Source organism: Ambystoma mexicanum, chromosome 2p (genome assembly GCF_040938575.1).
Source record: "Ambystoma mexicanum isolate Mex_15411 chromosome 2p, UKY_AmexF1_1, whole genome shotgun sequence".
In the NCBI taxonomy this organism is placed as follows: Eukaryota; Metazoa; Chordata; class Amphibia; order Caudata; family Ambystomatidae; genus Ambystoma; species Ambystoma mexicanum.
The window spans coordinates 76,503,342-76,524,154 of NC_090923.1; the positions used below are offsets into that span (position 1 = coordinate 76,503,342).

At 48.8% G+C, this 20,813-nt stretch overlaps 1 protein-coding gene across 3 annotated transcripts in view; it reads left to right on the forward strand.

The window, feature by feature from the left end:
• Window positions 1-20,813, forward strand: part of USP19 (ubiquitin specific peptidase 19) — a 1,845,650-nt gene that overhangs the window by 221,824 nt on the left and 1,603,013 nt on the right. For all 3 annotated transcript variants that reach the window (XM_069643288.1, XM_069643289.1, XM_069643291.1), the window contains exon 8: window positions 12,514-12,585. In XM_069643288.1, the coding sequence (XP_069499389.1) occupies window positions 12,514-12,585 (72 nt within the window). The remainder of the gene's footprint in view (window positions 1-12,513; window positions 12,586-20,813) is intronic.

Genomic DNA, 20,813 nt, shown 5'->3' on the forward strand with positions numbered 1-20,813 from the left:
CAGTAGGGCTCTCCCCTTAATGTCTTTCTGTGAGTTGATAAGGCTGAAGTTGGTTCTTCTGTCTATTAGGATCGCGACACCTCTGGCGTATGACGAATAGGATGAAAAATAACGGTGACATCCCCATGATTTTGCCCAGTGCCGCTCCAATGAAGGTAGTAGATAAGTCTCTTGTAGTATGGCTATATTAATTTTATGCCTTCGGAGGTATTGGAGTACCCTCCTTGTTTTTGCTGGCTGGTTGCCGCCACGTATGTTCCAAGTGGCGATCTTAAGCGTTGTCATTGCCGTTGGGGATGATCGTTCTGGTCATTCTGGGCAGGGACTCGTGGGTTTGAATTGAGTCGCAATCCATGGAGAAGATTGGAGGCCTTGACTGTTACTGGATGGGCGGGTCTATGCGCTTTCTTCGTGGGACGGGGGTGTGCGGGTTGCGGCGGCTTTGCAAAACTAACTTCCCTCCCCTGTACGGGCAACCCCCAACTGGCTCGTAATGAACAATCCCTTATTAACAATGCAGCCAACATCGCTGTGCTTGGGACGCAAGTGGCCCTCCAAGAGGAGGCTGGCTCCCTTCATCAGTTGTGGCTTTTGTTCTGCGGTGGTAGTTGTGGAACGTTTGTGAGGACTTCTGCCTCTGCTTCGGGTCTATTAAGGGTAAAGGTTATGGTGGGTTTCTTCTCGCCCCTTTGCGGTCTCCCATTGTGCATTGCGGGCTAGCAGCCCGAGCGATCCAGGTAATCGCTTGTCTCCTCTGTTGTGTTGAAGAACTGGGTCTTGCCTTCGTGCTGGATGCGGAGTTTGGCTGGGAAGATCATGGAATATTGGATCTGATTTTCTTGTAATCTTCGCTTCACAGCAGAAAAAGATCTTCTTTGCACCTGGACTGCCTGAGAAAAGTCGGGAAAAAATTGGATCTTGTCGCCATCATATTGGAGCTCTCCTTTCTCTCTGGCCGCTCGAAGAATAGAGTCTCGGTCTTTGTAATTTAGCAATTTCGCTATGATTGGGCAAGGATTAGACCCTGGGATAGGTCTTGAGTTGGGTACTCTATGAGCTCTCAACGACAAACAATTTGGACAGGACCTCTATCCCAAAGAGATCTGAACATATTTTTTCCACGTGATCTTCCATTCTTGTTGTAAGTTGTTGTTCTCTGACCCCGACTATCCTAATGTTATTGCGCCGGAGCGGCCTTCCAAATCTTCGTTCTTTGTGCTTATTACTTTCATTTGCGCTTCTAATGTGGTCACTCTGGATGTCAGAGCCACTGCAAAGTCATCGAGGTCTGATACTTTCTGCTCAACAGTGTCAAGCCTGTCAGCGTGTTTGTCCAGCCGGTGTTGGAGCTGATCAACTTTGGCGGAGAGTGTGTCTAGTTTGCTCCCCAGGTTTCCTTAAGATTCAGGAGGATTTCTTTGATATTGAAGTTGTGGGCGTTGTCCTCATCTTCTGCAACAGTTTGGTTAGGAGATTGTGATCTGCTGCTGGAGGATGTCGCTTTGGTCGAGGAGCTGCCCTCAAAGTTCAGCTTTCTTTGGGATCTGTCGGTTTTTCCCATGGTCGTCACCGTTGCCTTCTTCAACAGCGCCTGCGGTAGCAGGAGGTGAGCCTGGAGACGTTAACTGGGCGACTTCACCTATCAGGTTCTGGGCGTCACGATATGCTGGATGAGGCTGGGTTCACTTCGGAGATGTCGCGTTTTCACTCGTATTAGAGCGGTGTTGAGTCTTTTTGATTGTTTCCTCTGAGACGGGATCTTTGCCCTCTGGGGACCCTCGACTGTTTATTTTCCTGGCTGGGCAATGGAACCTTCGACGGTATGTGAGCTGTCCTGCAGGGGCTCTGCGGGGAGTTCAGGATGGCCACTTTGAAGATCAGTTTGCGTAGTGTGGCTCACCGGAATCTAGATACCGAAGGAGTGTAGAGTATCTTTGCTGGTACTGCAGATGTAAGTCCATATTGATCCCGGTAGTTGCCGTGTATGTCTGCCGGGCTGTGCGGCTGTAGTGGGCGTGCTGCTTTGTTTAGCCCCGCCTGCGGTCCCCCGTTAAGCGCACCCGCTCTTGGGCTGTTGTATCGCTGCAATCCGCTCCCATCAGCCCGTCACGCGCGCGGCCCGGATCCGTGCCACGGTCTGTACGAGTGAACCCGGGTCTGGGGGACACTCCCCGCGTTGGCGGTTAGTTACGTGTCTTTTGTCACTCGGGAGGACCGGGAGTTCAGGCGGGCCTCGCCTCACGGGTGGATGTATGTGGGGGCGCGTGGGGGGCTTATACCTGGTCCAATGCTGTGATCAGCCCGGGCTCTGCAAGTCTTCCAGCGTCCACTCTCCCGCCGACTCCGCGGAAGCCTGAGTTTCTGGCGCGGCTCTGCTGGGACGCTCCAATGTTTTCTTTCAGTCACCGGCACGCCTTCAGTCAGCGACCCTCCCCACACGGGGCCTTCTACTCTGCCGCCGGCTCCACGCCTTGCTCACGCGGGAACGGGGGGGGGGGTGGTTCCTTGCTCTCGGGTTTGCAGGGCGAGACGCTGGAGGATCAGCTGGCAAATTACCGCGTTCAGAGCGGAATCACCTCGTTGACGGCTAGAAGTCAGTAGGAGGCAATTCGTACACCGCAGATGCTACGATTCTTCGGGATATTAGGGGAGCTCCACGGGGCTCACAGGGAAGCCGCCATCTTGGATGGCTCTCTAGCGCCCTCACCATTTCATGTGTGCTTGCTGTTTGAGATCTTCACCTGCTGTCTCAGGTGGCAATGACCTCGGAGGAAGTTTTGCCTTTGGCTGGAATCCTTAGGCTGCCTCTGGCTGTACAATGCAGGGAGAGAATGCAGAAGTTGTGCAGTGTTTAATGATAAATACTCTGAACCTGGAAGCTGCCGACAAGTAGACCACTGGAGCTCAAACCAAAGATGAAGAAAAGACGTCCGTAGCGATTTCCAGCTACTGGAGAGCATGCTCTGTAACCGGATGGAAGAATTGATGCAGTCCAATTGGCGAGGACAGACGAGGCTTGTCTGATTGATGCTTGGTATTAGGCCCACCTTTTTAATATAGGCCCTGTACTACACAAGTTGATCGCGTGACTGAGCAGCCAGGCTTATCTTAAGAGGGGTAATGTGAGCTGTACAATTGAGATCAGTAAGTTGAAGTAGCCAGGTAACGATTACACACTAAAGTTATATATAAATATTTTTCGAGGGGATTGGGTCCTCAGACGTATTCCATATCTGACAGTAATCACCACAGCTGTGCTGCTTCGGAAAATCTTTCGGTTCCTGCGTCGATGAAGTCGATACGCTGTCGTCGAGGGCCTCCGTCGAGCCGACGTCACCAGATGTTATACGTAGGACGCACGAAGCCCATAGCCTCAGTTCTGTTTTTTCCGCGAACGTGTTCGCTTCGGAGATCTCGGTGCGCCTCGATTCTACTGAATCCTGTTCTTTCGGTTCTTCGAACCTGTTTCTTCATTGAGTTTGTGTGATGTCTTCGACATCTTCCACCCCGCGGTCTGGGTTTAAGAAGTATCGGGTGTGCGGGTCCAAGATGTCGCTGACGGATACGCACAATGCTTGCCTTTGGTGCCTCGGGGTGGACCATGATACGGACTGTCGACTGCCAATCGCTCGCATCGAAGGCCTTGCGGGAGCGTAAGAAGCTGTTGGTCGGTAAGGTGGCCAAACCCCGGAAGTCGCGTTCCACTGGTCTTTCGACGGACGATTCGAGGGGCGACTCTCTGCATCGTCATCGTGAGTCCGGGGGTTCTCGGTCTCGGAGTCAGTCCCGCCATTCCTCTGCCTCTTCGAGGCACTCCAGGAAACGCCGTTACAGGTCGCCTTCCCCGTCCTCTTCCGAGGACTCTGCCCGTCGGCAGGTTGCTTGTCCCAGCAAGCATTCCACTCCTGAGGAATGGGATTCCTCCCAAAGGGAGATGTTGGCGATTTTTCAATTGCAGGGCTCCGGTCCGTCTGCGCCATCTGAGGACGCCGGTCGTGGCTGTGCTAGAGACTCCGCCTTCGGGCTTGTGCAGTCGTCGCGACCACCGGGCGCCTTCGAGGTCCCGGTCAGACAAGGATGGTCGCTCTAGACATGCCCGTTCCAGGTCCCAGTCCTCGACGCCCTCGAGACCGCGAGAACCTGTGAAGTCTTCGAGGAAGACATCGACGCCAGCGATGCCGACGTCGTCGACGGACTCTCTCGAGGCCCCGCCTCTGAGGAAATCGTCGACGCCATCGGCGCCCAGACTGTCGAGACACGCTCGGGGCTCTGCCCTCGAGGCCTGTGTCGACGCCGTCGAAGCTGTCGGCACCGTGCTCGACGTCGATTCCATCGACAACCTCTACACCTTTCGAGGTGGGTTTGTTGGAGGTGCCCCGTGGCACGGTGGCATCCCCCAGGAAGGCACTGGCCAAGGCTAAACATGTCTTTGTGCCTTTTTCTGTACCCTCCTTCCAGCCTATGGATTATATTTCTGAGGTGGATGAGGGGTCTGAGGAAGGTGAGGTTCCTGCAGAGGTTCCTGATGACATTGTTTCTGGTCATAGTCAACTTGAGGACCTGCGTCAGTCACTGCATGACACCAGTGGTCTAGACACCTCTCCGGAGATGGAGTTTGGTCGCCCGTAGCCTGGCACGCATGCCGAATCCTCATACCGGCACCTCATGTCGATGGTCACGGATTACCTGGGGTGGTCTGCCCCTCCTTGTGGATTTTCAGCAGGATGACCTGACTGATATCCTGGACGAAGGTCCTCCAACTGACCCGGTGCTGCCATGGCATATGGCCTTGCAGAGAAGGGTGGCTGCGGCTTGGACTTCTCCGGAGAGTCTCTCGGCAGTGAGCAAGTCCTTGCCGAAGAAATATCGCTCAGCCAGTGGCGACACCCCCCCCTGCTCCTTGACCATGCACCCTACTCCGGAGAGTTTCGTGGTGCAGGCGGCTACGGCCCCAGCAAAGCAGGCTTCATACCCTATCATCCCTCCTGATGAGGACAACAAACGTTTTGACGACTGGGCGAAGGTTAATTTCTTCTGGGGGGGCTTCAGGCTGCCAACTCCGTTTGTGCCTTGTCTCGTTTCACGCACACTCTGTGGAACTGTTTTTCCTTAGTGGCTGATCATATTCCCAAAGGGATGGTTTCCTTGCTATTGTGCAGGATGACAAGGATGCCATGTGTGAATCCGTTCAGACGGGTCTGGACATGGTAGATTGCGTCAGCCGGTCCAAGGCGGCGAGCACCGTAATGCGCAGGTTTGCATGGTTGCAGAAGTCTGGTTTTGCTCCTGATGTGCAAGCTCGGCTCCTCAACATGCCCTTTGATGGGGAACATCTTTTTGGCAGCAAGGCTGACGAGGGTCTTGAGAGGTTGCAGACCTCCAAAGCTGCAGCAAAGTCGCCTTTTCGTCCTAGGGGACAGCAATGGAGGGGAGGTTACTTTCGATATTACTCGTCCTTTAGTAAATCGAGAGGGGCTGCAAGTCAAAGGGGCAACCGTAGGAGTGCCAGAGGTGGAAAACAAGGTATTCGAGGTGTCAAGGCCGCGCAAGCAGTTGCCTCTTTGCCCTCAGGCACTGCCGCAGCTGCTTCAGCTCAGTCATGAGGCCCATGCTTCTCTGGTTGGGGGGAAGGCTGGCGCAGCATCTTGTAGAATGGCGTGCCATTACTTCAGATGTGTGGGTTCTGGAGATCATAGCCCACGGCTACTGCCTTCCTTTCCGGCAGAGGCCTCACGACAATCCACCAGGGGAATCTCTTTGAAGAGTCCGGAGTCGCTCCTTGCACAGGAGATTCAATCCCTGCTGGAGAAAGGCGCCATGGAACTGGTGCCTGTAGCGGAGAGGAACAAGGGATGGTATTCCCCTAATTTTTTGATTTCGAAGAAAGACAGGGGATTTGAGACCCATCATGGACGTAAACAGTTTGAACAAGCTCCTCAGGAAGGACAAGTTCAAGATGGTTACTCTTTATCAAGTCCTCCAAGCCCTTCAACTTCAGGACTGGTTGGTGTTTCTCGACGTCAAGGACGCTTATTTTCATGTGCCGATCCATCTCAAGCACAAGAAGTACCTGAGGTTCGCGGTTGGCGACTTGCACTTTCAGTTTCGGATCCTGCCGTTCGGATTGACCTCCGCCCCGAGGGTTTTCACCAAGCTCATGGTGGTGGTGGCAGCGTATCTCAGGAAAGGGGGGGATTCACGTCTACCCCTACCTGGACGATTGGTTGATCAGGGCGTGCTCTCCCTAGCAAGTCCTGGATCATCTGTCCATCACCTGCCACTACCTTCACAAGCTGGGCTTCTCCCTCAACTTAAAGAAGTCCCACTTGACGCCAGCACAGCGGCTCCAGTACATCGGAGCAGTGCTCGACACATCCCTGGGGCAGTGTTTTCCTCCCCAGGTGAGGGCTCACCACATTCAGCAGGTGATGCACAAGTTTCAGCATGCCCAGAGTCTCCCAGCGTTCGAGTTCTTGAGGTTGCTCGGCCTCATGGCATCCTGCATTCTTCTGGTGCCAGAGGCCAGGTTGCGGATGAGATCTTTGCAATGGGCTCTCAAGCTCCAATGGTCAGTCCTCCTGCAGGATGTCGGACCCTGTTCAGGTGCCGCCCTCGGTCGACCAGGATCTTCTGTGGTGGGCTGTCGAAGGCAATCTGATGAGGGGGGCTCCGTTTTGGCTACCCTGGCCGGAGGTGACGATCGTGACGGACGCGTCCCTCAAGGGATGGGGAGCTCATGCCAACGAGCTGACAGTCGGCGGTCGTTGGTGTCCATTGGAGTCCAGACTCCATATCAATCTGTTGGAGCTGAGGGCCGTCGGGCTTGCCCTAAAGGCTTTTCTGCCGACTGTGCGAGGAAAGAATGTCCTGATTCTGACGGACAACACAGTGGCCATGCACTACCTCAACAAAAAGGGGAGGGCAGGGTCACTTCCTCTGTGCAGGGAGACGATGCAGCTCTGGTTCTTGAAATTTTGATCTCTGCAGTTCATCTGGCCGGAGCCGAAAACGAGACGGCAGACGCTCAGAGCAGGCCTGAGCGCCATCTCTCACGAGTGGGAGTTGGCTCAGGAGGTTCTCTTGGAGATCTTCGCCCTTTGGGAGACCCCTCAAGTGGATCTCTTCACCTCCAGTGTCAACCGGAAGTGCGAAAGGTTCTACTCGCGGGAATTTCCTCCAAGAGGAGACTTGGGAGACATGTTCGTAGTGGAGTGGTCCTTCCCACTGCTGTACGCGTTTCCTCCAGTCCCCGTCATCCTGCAAGTGTTGCGGAGGTTACAGAGGTTCGTTCCCAGCATGGGCCCGGAGGACGTGGTACCTGGACCTTCTCAACTTGTCCATCTGCCCTCCACGTCGTCTTCCCTACCGAGACGATCTGTTCTCACGGGAGGGGAGGGAGGAGGTCAGGTTCTCCATCCAGAGGTCAGATCCCTCAACCTTCACGCTTGGCTTCTGAAAGATTGAGGTATAAGGATTGGGACCTCCCGGAAGACGTGATGGAGGTGTTGCTTTCGGCCTGACGGCCGACAACAAAGTCCCTGTACCGTTGCTGTTGGAGAAAGTTCTGTGACTGGTGCAGGGTCAAGAGTGTGGATCCCTTTTCATGGGACATTCCTGTGGTTCTGTCTTTTTTGCTTTCTTTATCCCACAGGGGCTTGCAAGTGGGTACCGTTAAAGGTTACCTGGCGGCGCTATCCATATTTAAGTGCTTGTCTGAGGAGTGTTCTTATTTTAAAATTACTTAATTTCTCAGATTCTGAAAGGGTTCACTTATGTGTTCCCTCCGTCACCTTTCCAGGTGCCCGGTTGGGATTTGAACCTTGTTCTCAAGTTTCTAATGGGTGCTCCATTTGAGCCTTTACATTCTTGTCCTTTGAGACTGTTAACCCTTAAAACTGTATTTTTAGTTGCGTACACTTCCGCTCGCAGAGTGAGTGAGTTACCGGCACCTTCAGTTAAGCCACCCTTTACTGTGTTTCATAAGGACAGGGTTGTCCTTCGAGTTCGTCCTTCCTTTCTTCCGAATGTGGTGTCGGAATTTCATTTAAGCCAGAAGGTTATTCTTTGGGCATTTTATCCTCTTCCACATCCTGGTAAGGAAGAGGAGAGGCTCCATAGGCTGGATCCTAGGAGAGCTTTAAGTTTCTACATTTCACGCACGTCCTGGGTCAGAGTGGACGATCGGCTCTTTATTGGTTGCGCTGGAAGGTGTTTGGGACAAGCTGTGACTAAGCAGACTTTGTCTAGATGGATTATTTTGGTAATTTCTGAATGTTATCGCTTGGCGGGTAAGGACCCTCGGGTAGGCCTATGGGCCCATTCTACTAGGGGTATGGCTGCCTCTACTGCCTTGCAGAGGGGAGCCCCTATTTGTAACATCTGTGATGCAGCCACTTGGGCTTCGATCCATACTTTTGTACGTCACTACTCCCTAGATTCTATCCATGGGCAGGATCTGGCCTTTGGCAAGGCGGTCCTTTACTCTGCAATTTGATTGGGCATTGTAAATTGGTGTTTTCTAAATTCTTTTCCCACCTCCTTACGTTTGTACTGCTTTGGGATTCTGTCATAGATATGGAATACGTCGGAGGACCAATCCCCTCGAAGAACAAGTTACTCTCTTACCTGGTAACGTTCTTTTGATGGGATGGTCCGACGATGTATTCCATATGGCTCCCTCCCTGCCTACCCCACTACAGAATTTGTTGTGCGTTTAGCGGCTTACGTATCCGCAAGGCTCTCTGTTGTCTAAATGGCAGTTGATTGGTGCCACACATTCTGGGGAAAAAACTACAACTGAGGCTACGGACGTTGTGCGTCCTACTTATAACATCCAGTGACGTCGGCTCGATGGAGGCCCTCGAGGTCAGCGTATCAACGTCATTGACGCAGAGGCCGAAAGATTTTCCGAAGCAGCACAGCTGTGGTGATTACTGTCATAGATATGGAATACGTCGTCGGACCATAATATATACACAAGGTTTAAATAATATTTCTTTAAAGTATTATCTACTAGTAGCATTCAATCAAAGTTTGGATTCAATTTGTAAAGGACAATAACAGTTGATAAATACTTTATGCTAACACATATTCGAGCACACGGATGTGTCTTTAGTTAAGGTCAGTATTTCACTTATTTTCAGTTACCAATTCAGTTTTTGAGTTATAAAGGAAGGAAAGGTTAGAATAAGACTGAGAACATACCTTCAACAGTTTGTAGAAAAATTACAATCGCCTAAAGTGAGGGAGGTAAACTTTTATCCCTCAATAATAGTAATCACAATTCTAACCTATGAGGGAACACATATTGCCAAAGTCAGTAGGTTCAGAGGAGTGCCTTTTTTGGAACTAGGACAGCCAAAGTCAATGGACAAAGTCAAAAGTTCTTATGCACTTCTTCTTAGATAAAGTCTTGACAAAGTTAGTGAGTTCAAAAGAAATCGTAGTAACTCAAGTGAGCTACTTTGTAGAGAGCACAAGCTGTTAGGCCAGTGCAGAGCAGGTGGTATCAACTCTGAAGTGGAACAGAAGCCTTTCGCAGAATAGGAAGCACAACTTATGGCTAAAAGGTGAACGTCCCAAGCCCCACAGTACCTGTGATTCGAAGAACATTTTTCCAGCTGGATTCCTCTTTGCTACAGCTTGGCAGACCCTTGTTCCTGGACCTTGGTCGTGGTGACGAAAGGAAGGGGGTCTGGCAGGATTCTGCAGCAGGATTTGGGAGAGGGACTCCTCATCTACAGATTTTCTTTTTTTCAGTGGCACTTCAGTGTGTTGGCACCTTTTCCTCTGTGTCCATGAAGAACTAATATCTCCGGTTGGAAGGGGACTCTGGATCTAGATTTTCTGTCTCTGGAGGGTTCTCGGGATGCCCACGAAGATCTGGCTGGATTCAGACTTTGCAGGACAATGCAATAGTCATGGGACCCCTGGCATTGGGCTTCTGTAGCTCTGGTGAGGCACAGCATGTCGGGTGTTGCGCCCAATGGAAGCTGTTCTTGAGGCTAGTTGGTCCCACCAGCCAAGGGAGGAAGTAGTCTCGTAAGTGTCTTCCCAGTCGATATGAAAACGGGGTCAGCACAGCTGCATGGCTTGACCTGGCACTTCGCGGTCCAGGAGGGTGCTGCTGGCGTCTCGTCACTTTTTCTTTGGGTGTACCTCTCCAGTGGTCGACTCTGCCCTAGTCCCAAAAACCTTGTTTTTTATGCGATGTCCCATTCATTCACAGCCTATGCTGTCAATCACACAGCACGGTGGCTGTCCTTTCAGTAGTGGTTACATTCAGGGACACCTAGAGACAAAGGACTGGAGCCAGGGGCGGGCTTCAGGGCTGAAACCCGCCAAAGGCAAAACGCACAAAGGGCAGAAACCTGTCTCAACGCACAGAGTAAAAGCCAAGAAATACCTCACAAACAGAAAATGTAGAAAAAGAAAGACTGGGTCCATTTTGACAAATTTATCACTCATGGGTGCTGTACTGCAGCGAAGGGTTTGCAGAAGGTATATAACTATCAATAACTGTGTTCAATTCTAAAGTGGCAAATAACAAATTTTGATTTTGCCAAAGATATCTTTACTACTTAACTTACTTACAAGTAGTGTGTGGAACTTGATTCTTTATTGTCTATCATTTGTTTGTACTCCTCTACCTGGGCTTCTGTTCCTTGAATGACTCTGCTCTTGACTGTACTTCACACAAGCCTACCTCCTCCTGAGTTGACCACAATTGCTCGGTTAGGTTACCATTGAGAGCTTGCTGAAGGTCTTAAGTGATAAATGGTTACACCTTTATGTTTGCTTCGCTGATCCCTTTACCAGAGCAAGTTCTGAAACCCTGTACGCCCTGACCCCCTAATAAGGCTGTTCAGAGTCGAGAACCTTTGGTACTACTACAGAGTCTTCTTTATCATGTTGAGTGGCAGGCTGAGACCTGCCTCTCACATCTCTAACTTGCTCAGGTGCTGTGCACAATGGCGGTTTCTGTCCACCAGCTTCCCTCTTCCCTTGAGTGAATGCTGACTGTTATGCTATTGATACCCAAATAGCTGGATCTATCCTTTGGAACCATGCCTTGCTCTTTTGGTAAATTGTTTCGCACCCGAGAGCTGTAGAAACAGCCCACTAACATGGCCCATCACAAAAGCAAAATTGCAAGGCTAAACTCTCTATCGACTGCCAGTTATGAATTTCCCAAGCAAGGTAGACTTGCTTCTTCAGGGGCGCTAGGTCCTGGTGGAACCAGAATGGACCACAACAACAATCAAGGAACCTGATTAAGGGTAAATACTGGCCTTAGTGTTGGGTACAACAGGTATATCATGTAAGAACACTTGTAAAAGCAATATAAAATGTTAGTAATGCTAGTTTACTTATCACCATTCAATGTGTATGCTACAACAATCCCTATGCGGAAGCGCACACTATCCCTATAGAGTGCTACTATCCCTAGGTCGGAGGTGGTGCGCCGCCTGTCTAATAGGAAAGAAGAACGAAGTGCTGTCCCTGCATCTACAATGTATTCAGTTCCAGGATTTGTAAACCAGTAAAATGTTTGGACCAAGTCTGCTTTTCCTACATGGACATTCCCTTGAGGAATTTTCTCTTTAAGTCACAATGGCCGTATTCTTACTTTATTCACCAACAGGAGTGTGTACATGTGGTGCAGATGAGATGGTAAAGTATGGTTTAACACAAGAAATAAAAAATCAATGGTGATAATTAAAAACGTTTTTTGTGACTCAGTTACAGGACCTAAAAATGTCTTGTAGACAAGGTATTCAGTCTTCAATATTTTCAGTATTGTTATTTTACACCAACAGATTATGGCGCAAAACGCCAATCAACGAGGAGAGTGAGTCTCCACTAAAAGTTATTCCTTGAAATCTTGAGTCCCGTATTTCCTTTAGGTATATTGTGCATTATGGTGGTCGACCGGTTTTGATGACATGCTGGTTCTCGTCATCTTATTCAGGACTTATAGTTTGGCTATGTCTTTTTCAGATCGTCTTATCCATCAGAGGTGGTTGTGCCTACACCTCCTGACCTGGGGGGAGAATTTCAAACAGCTATTTTGGCCTGGGTATCTCTAGCATCCATTGCTTTTACATGCAATATGAAACAACTATTTGAGATCTCTTAGATCTATTGGTCCTCTGGAACCAGAATGGATCCATTCAGCACACTTTGGACAGAGGGACTCCAGTTGGTGTGGTTTGGCTGTTCTGAGAGCAAGAAGCAGCAGCATAGGACATACAGCTCTAGCAGTGTGCCTGGTGTCTCCACAAACAGAAGCACTATGAGAAGAAAAGATTATTCACTGCCCATGTCTCCTGTGAACAGTTTGTAAGAAGCAGCTGTTAAATCTCCCCGCCACCTCTTGCTCTGAGCTACAAGGGTAGATGCTAGTTGGGTAGTAGTATTAGCCTATCGGTGTGTTTGGTTGTGTAGTTGTTCATCTGCCTATAAAATATGTGCAAATGCTGAAGTTTATTAACTGACATATTTATTTTGCAGTGACACGAATTTCCTACGACATCACCCAGGCTGTGGGTCATGCACCGTTTTTAGGTGGCAGGTGAAGCTGAGGTACAGATCTTTTTTCACTTTGTTCTTTTAAATGTTTATCATGTTTCGATGCCACATTAAATAGTCACATGTTATATTGTGGAACCTCCTTGTTTATGCTAAATGCTGGTTTCTCGATTTTCTTCCCAAAATTGCAAATTTGAGAGTTTGATTTTGTTCAAGAACTTTCCACTACGGTTTTAATTTTGCCCAGCCAATAAACATCTGATCAACCGCATAAAGTGCCTTTACCTACCAAATCTGTCTTTTAGTAGGTACAAGGTACAAGGTACAATTTTGCCTTTTTCAGACGTGACCGATGCTCATCAATGACATTTTAGCTGCATTAAATATATGTTCTTGGGTGGGCAATGTAACCAGTATAAAATATACCTTTTTTTTAAATTTATTTTTGAAGCAGTCTGCAATGCTTACCCCTGCTATATGGCTCTTTGTGCTGTAGTTCTGCGTTCATTGTTCCTCAAGTTCAGCAGTTCTTTAAAACTTCAGCAGTTCATTGTTCCTAAGGTTTCCACATTAGCAGCAGTCACTTTTGAAGTCATGCAGGTGAAAAAAAACAGTGCTTTTATAATAATGCGGTTGACAAGAAATGGTGCATGTCTCTTCAATACTGTCCGCAACGAGGTTGTCCATCCGAGTTGATGAATGTATGCCATCTCAACACTACAAAGCTTACATGCTTCAGCACTACACGTCCGCCACTTATGTTGAGGTTGCTGCTGCCTCGGCTGTATATCGGAACACCAATAATGTTGCTGCGCAATCTCAACGCTCCAACTCAAAGTAGCTGGAAACGCTTCATGCTATTCATGCTTTTTTCATGGTCTGCTTTGTGGCTTGCTCCAGTGTTGGAAACAAAGACAAATTCTTTACACTAGCTCCTACACGAAAGACTAGCAATATTTACAAAGAAGCATTGGTTTAGTTCATTAAATAAACTTCAAACTAGGACTGAAAGTAGGAATTACCATGCGTAGCATGTTTTGCATTGAAAATGGACTTTATTAACAATATTGTACTTTTACAAAAATGTACGCATAAAAATACACCGCGTATTATAACACATGCTACACCTTTGTGGCAGAAGCTGTAACTTTGTAAACACTACAAAAACTGTGTACAGCTTGAAATACAAACCAAGTACTCACCCATACGTACGAGATGAAGAGCATAAGGAAATCAACCAACTCTAATAAAACCAATGGTGAACAGCTTGAAAGCTTGTCGGGACATCTTACTCAAATAAACCTAGTCCTCTGTTCAAACCTAAACTACCCTATGAACGGACCCTACCACTAAACAGTGCTTCTTAAAACCCTTTGCTAACATCTGAATCCCTGTTTGGAAAGTCAAATCTTGCTGTTTTTGTTTTTTTTGCTAGAAAGTCAAATCTTGCTGTTTTTGCTAAATTCTGTGTATTTTGCTTGTATACTGTTGCTTCTCTGTTACTTGCCAGCCCAGTGACCTCACTCTTTTGTCCCTCACCTACATCCCTTAGCCCCCAATTTCTCCATCCTCTCCTCGCTTCCACCCCCATGGCGCTTTCTGTTTCTCCTTTCTTTTCCAACTGCTTCTCCATTGACTATCCTTCCTTTCTCACTAAGTCTGGTAGGAAGACGTTGAAAAAGGATATCTTGGCCTCTAACCCTGAACTTCCCATCGCCGACACCTACTCCAATACTTCCTCCAGACAGACCCTCACTCACATCCTCTTTGTCGTTCTTTCGCCAGATCTATGGACTCTATATATGATCTCTGTGCTCTGTCCTATCACCTCCTCTCCCATTAATGGTGGCACGCGCTGGGAAGTTCTCATAGCTTCCTTTTGACTCCTCTAAAGTCATCATTAATATCTACCTTAATGGCACGCACTGTCATGGTCCACGGTCCTCAGGCCAATCTCCTCCTCTTTGATAGGCGCTTCCCTCGCCTCATCTCCTGCTGTTCCCTCCTGTCCCCCCTTGGCTACCTGGCCCTCTCTCTCTCCTCCGCCCCTCCTAGAGCTCTTTCTCCTCCACAGGGCGTACCTCTGATCTGTACCCCTCCACGAAAGGTCTTTAAGGCTGGCAACCTTCGTCATATTGCCACTCAACTCTCGCTCTGCTATCAAACACTCCTCTGACATCTGCCACCTACTTGAAGTACTAGACCTTGATGTCCTTGGTCTTACTGAGACATGGTTCACGGGCAGCTCTGTCACAAGCTTTGACAGTCTCCTACCTGATGGCTACAAGATCCTTTGCGCACCCAGATCCTCCTGGTCCGTTGGGGGGGGAGGCTTGATCTTTCCTGAGTGGATTCCTGCCTCTATCATTCCCACTCAGATCTACTCCTCTTTTGAATGCCTTATCTGTAGACTCTCTCTCTCCTACCCATTCTCTTACTGTGGCTACCATCTACTGGACTCCTGGTCAAATCACCTCATTTCTCTCTGAATGGGCGGACCTCTCCTCTTCCATCCTGGCCTCTACCACTCAACTTATCCTCCTCGGTGACCTCAATATCCATTTAGACTCCTTGTTCCCCCTCTTTACTCTTCCGTGACCCCTGCGACTCCCTCTCCCTTTCCATCCTCCCCTCTGGCCTGACTCACTCTGCAGGGCACACACTCATGTCTTGATCTCCTCTGACCTCCCCATCTCCATCCCTCTTATCACTCCCTCCTCTCTTCTCTCCCTCTTTCTCTGCTCCCTACCCCCTAAGCCAAGCCTACCCCAACACTGCCACCTACTTTGTCGGACATCCGACCCATGAAGCGTGTTTCAGTTGAGGTTTTCTCCGCCACCTTTTCTCCCCCTGCCCCCATCCACTTCTGGCTGTCTCACATCCTAACACAGCCCTGTCTCTAGTTACTCTTCAATTTCTGATACTATTGATGCTCTTGCCCCTATCATGAGGATCCGTTTGAAGTCCAAAGCCAAGTGCAATGCCTGGTATGACTCTGACCTAGCTACACTTAAACGTAAGTATAGGGCGGCTGAGAGGAAATGGACTGCTTCTTGTTCATCATCTGACAAACTGGCCTGTCGCCGGTTCCAAAGACAATACCGAGACTCTCCACACCAAGAAGAGAGTCCACATTCGAGTTTGTGTCTGCGGCATCTAACAACTCAGCCGAACTCTTTAAAATCTGCAAGGAAGCTGGTCAACCCTGCTGCAGTCTCTACCCCTCCTGTTGCCTCCCAGGCTCTTTGCAATGCCCTTGCCTCTCACTTGATCTCAAAAACCCAGGACATCCTTTCCACCCTCTCCACTCCTCCCCTTCCTCTCCCCTCTCGTCTGTGCTTGCTGACCCTCCTTCAGACACCCCCCACCCTCCTTCTCGTCCTTTCCTCTTTTGTCCCCTGATGAGGTTGCTAGACAAGTCCAAACTATGAAAGCCTTGTCAAAACAGGTTCCTCCCTGTTCCTCTAAAACCGTAAAGGACCACAATGACAGCCTTGCCCCGGCCCTTGCTGATTTTTGCAACCACTCTTTTGCCTCAGGATCCTATCCTTCCCCTCCCCTCTGAAGCACTCCCTTGTGCATCCTCTTCTCAAGAAACCCACAGCTGATCCTTCTTGTCCGGCTATCGCCCAATTTCCATTACTCCCTTTCTTGGCAAACTCCTGGAAAATGGGGCCATCTCTCAGCTTAACCTTCATTCCAATTCTGTTGGGTGTCTCCATTGACCACCAGTCTGGCTTCAGAGCTGCCAGAAGCACGGAAACTGCTCTCTGAACATCCGTGTAGATCTGGTCTCCAACCTTGACTCCAACATTCCCTCTGTCCTCATCCTTATCAATCTCTCTTCTGCCTTCGACACGGTCAACCATACCATCTCGCTCAACCGTCTGTGATAACCTGGGTATCACTGATCAGGCTGTGGCTGACCTCTTTCCTCTCCGAATGACCCTCCCAGGTCCAACTTGGGTCCTTCCTATCATCTATCTTCCTCTCTACCTGTGGTATTCGCCAGGGTTCTAACCTCTCGCCCTGGCTTTTCAACTGATACTTGGCAACTCTCACCCACTGCATTGCCATTTTCTGCTCAAATTTCCAGTGCTACGCTGACGACACTCAACATATATTCAGGCTGCCCTGGGCCATCTCCTCTCCCATCTCTGATGTGTGCCGCCAATGATCTTTGTCTGAATCAAGGCTAAGTACCTCAGGGTCATATTTGACTCCACACTTTCCTTCTCCGCCCACATCTGTCTCCAAAAAGTTCTTACTGCACCTCCTCGGAGGTACTCTGCCTATCCTCTCCTTCCCCCAGAAGCTCATGGTATCCCAAGCTCTGGTTCTCTCTAGTTTGGACTATTTTAACAGCCTCTTTCTAAATCTATCTGCCTCTACTCTCCGCCCTCTGCAACTAATATAGAACAGGGCTGCAAGACTTGTCCTTGGCCTCAAGCCCTGGGATCATATCTCTCCAGCCCTGAAATCTCTCAATTGGCTCCCAGTGGATGCAAGGATTAACTTCAAAACCCTCTGCATTGTCCACAAGGCTTTCTGGGACCTGGGACCAAAATACCTTTAGCTATCCCTCCACAAATACCTCCCCTCTCGAGCTCTTCGCTCCTCTACCTCCCTCAGGGTCAGTAGTTTTTCAAAGAAACAAGCTGTGGATAGACCTGCCTTCGGCTGGGTCCTCCCTCTGGAGCAGCCTCCCTGCCACTCTAAAACTTGAGGAGAACAATCTCCGGTTCCGCAAGCACCTCAAGACCTTCCTCTTTGCTTCTGCCTTTGCTCCTCCTCTCCCCTGCTGATCTGTTCTCTCTTGGCACCGTGCACCTGGCCACCCTCTGTCCTCCTGGGTCAGGTACCTGCTCACCCTGCCACCCTCCTGCACTGCCTTTGGGCCCCCCTTTGCACTGGGGTCTGTATCTGTACCCAAACAGTCCCGTCCCGCCCGACCCCCCCTCCTACCCCCTTTTTTTCTTCCTGCACTTATCAGACCTACCCTGTCTGCTGCCTTAAACCCAGCACTTGCCAATTGCTGGCTGCACTACCACTGTTGGTTGCCTTTATTATTTATTATGTATCCGATTTTCCACTTCTCCCCCCTTCCATACACTTTTCGCCTCCCCATCATGCACTTGCACGTTCTCATTGTCACCGGGCCTAGTAAGATCTTTGTTTTGTTCTCCCCTGTTCCCCTTCCTTGCCTTGTCGCGCTCTGAAACACTTGTGTACGAGCATGATAGAAATAAAATATCAATATCAATCACTAAAACATAGCTTATCCTAGCGAAGTGTCTATACTGCCCTGCCCCCATTTCCTTTTGGCTTGTGCTGACTGGTGTGTGCCCCCTCCCAAAGGTGTCTCAAATTCATCTTGTTGACATTTAGGCCTTTTCCTGCTCGTATAGAAGAAAAGTTCTTGGGTTTCTATGCAAAAGGGGCCTCCTGATTGTTATAAGTTTTCTCTTGGAGCAACTTTTCCTCCATATTCTGTAGACCTGCCCCAACTTTTTGCTTTTGTTTTTTACACCATGTCCTGACTTTTATAGTAAAGTGAAGCCTTCAGTGTCCCTCCACTGGTCTTTTTGCTCACTTGTACTGGGAAACTGGTTTCCTTTTTATTTTTACATGTTAACTATTCAGGTAACTTTCATGTTGCAAACATCACCTAACAGTGCAGTGCATGTATAGCACTTGACTACACTGAGAGGATGTTTTGGTTACTTTTAAATGTGTCTAAAGCCAAGCTGTTGGCAGTAGTTATTTTTTCACTATTCTTACTGCATTTTATTTTTGCTTTCTGGCATTTACAATGTTTGGCTATTAACTGTGGCTTGTGTCCTAACATTTATCTATTGATTATTTATATAGTGTTTACACACAGGTGAAGGGCTTTAAAGCGCTTGCTGCAAGTGCTACAAGGTTTTTCGATTGTTCTTTGGCCATTTTTTCTTTTTGCATTCCTCCTTCTTTGCCAGGTCAGGAAAATCCTTTTACGGTTATTAGCCAGGGAAAGCTGTGCTTTTTGCAGGCTAATGCAGGGCATGTGTGTCGGGAAACCAGAAAGTGGGCCCAATACACAAACTGGTTTCTGTATGACTGGGGTGTATTCATGAGTTTCACCAACAGTGGTCCCTAATTGGATCGCTGCTGGGGGTGTGTGTGTGTGAGGGGAAGATATGTACTAGTTTGGCTGAGTTTCTGTGCTCACCTGAGATTTTCCATAAGAGGAGTCCTGCAGCCACATCTGCAGAGATCCTGTGAGGAACCAAGTATCTGCATAGCCGTGCAGACTTCAGAAGACCCCTGGACCGACCCTGAGAAGTTCTGAGGAGCAACCTTTGCTGCAGTCCCAGTGGAGCCTGGTCTGGCGACTGATTTTAGAAGACTCTTGTCAGTGCTTTGACCCTTTTGGAGTGGTGGGAACAACCATTCTCAACGTCATCTTGGTGCCCTCCAGTTTGGAGCCTTTGGAAATGTTCCTGGGTGTTAAGATTGGTTTTCTTTACCCTTTCCTGGCGGGTACATATATAGGAGGCCCACCTACAATTGTGATGGGGACAACTGTGGGAGCTGTAACCAAGACAGTTCAAGGTAGCAAGGCAAGTGGTCAAGACAAAGTCTCAGGGGTGCGTGAGAGTGGTAAGGGGTCCAGGATGAGTCCATATGGCAAGTAATCAAGAATAAGCTTTAGACAATCCGTTATCAAAAATGACTTTATATGGCCACACACCCACAGAGTAATGACTATAAGCAGGTATTTCCATCATACAAAACATTTGAGGCTTGTGGATCTGCTTAAAATCACATGCTTTGCATAGGCTGACCGCTAGTGGCAGTTAGAGTATTGCACATGAAGTTTTTCAAAGTTCGAAAAGGGACGTCGACGGGGCATGTCTGTAATATCCCTAGTGTGACGTGCCCTGTACCCATGATCCCTCACGTGTCGGGTTACCTCGGATTATTTTTTTCTGCCATTGTGGATAGTTGTATTCTTGCAGAGTCTGTAGAAAAAGCTACTTTGGAGTTAATTCCATTTAATTTCAACTGCCGGTTACTGATCAACACTTTCACGATGGCCGACATTCATAAACATATAGATGTCTTATTCCAGACACCGGAACAGACATTAATTCTGAAGGGCTTCGGCCTACCAGTAGGGAGAGCGGGGGTTGAGGGGGACTGATCCTGTCTGTTGAAATAATGCCTGCCCCTTCTGCCTTTGTCTTGCTGCCTCTTTGTCCACCTTCCATTTTGAACATTCTCTGGGCAAAATTTAAATTAATTGCAAATGGAAGTTTCCTTGAAAAGATGCACACAGTGTATAACCGCTGCCTTCCCTATGAGTCCTGCTGTGCATCGTGCAAACTATTTAGGACGAAAAAAAACCTTGAAGAGAGCCAAACAAAGCGGATGGGTTGTACACGCTATGATGGCAGAGTAGAGGACCACTGCGGTGGATCTTCGGATCATAAAGTCCATGCCAGCTGAGACTCAGATTTGAAGCTTAAAAACATATCAGAGGAACCCTCTGGTTCCTGCACACCTGTCCTCTGCCTCCAAAGGCAGTCGCAGCATGCTATAAATAAGGCCTCTGGTGACGATGGCGTACATGAACACATTACACATAAGCACACACCCCAAAGCCATTCTTCGACGGAAGGTTGCACGCAGGCAGTAGGCGTCTCTTGACCTACCGCCGACTAAGCCTGCTGTGGTTCCTGTAAAGACTGGAGGGGGGCCTGTACTTTTGCTCTCTATATGGTAGAGGAGAGGCACAGAGGACCCCAGCCAAGATTCTCTATTACTTGTGCAATGGACGAGCAATCAAGGCCTAGCTTTTCAGGAGGTAATGCAGGCTGGATTTTACATACAGTGTAGTCCCCAAGCATCCACAAAGGAATGTCCACACACTATTAGTTAAAACAGTCTTTATAAAGTTAAAGGTTCAAGGTTATATACACAATCACAATAACTCACTTTGTGCTCAGTAAATCTACAATGGCAAATATATACAGTTGTAAGTGGTAGCACAATTATCAGATTTCATTAAAGTGCATCAACTGTACTCTGGTTAAATGTCGCACAAATCACTTAATAAATGTAACCAACAATAGGTATAGGAGGAAAGCAGTTGGTTAGAACAATTGGCAGAATACTGGCCCCTATCACTAGACACAGTCCTGTGTGGAGATCCTCCCCCCTACCCCCCCAACCTGGGCAACCTGTAAAATAAAGATATGCCACAAGCCCAGTCCATATATTGTTCTGAGTCTTATTCC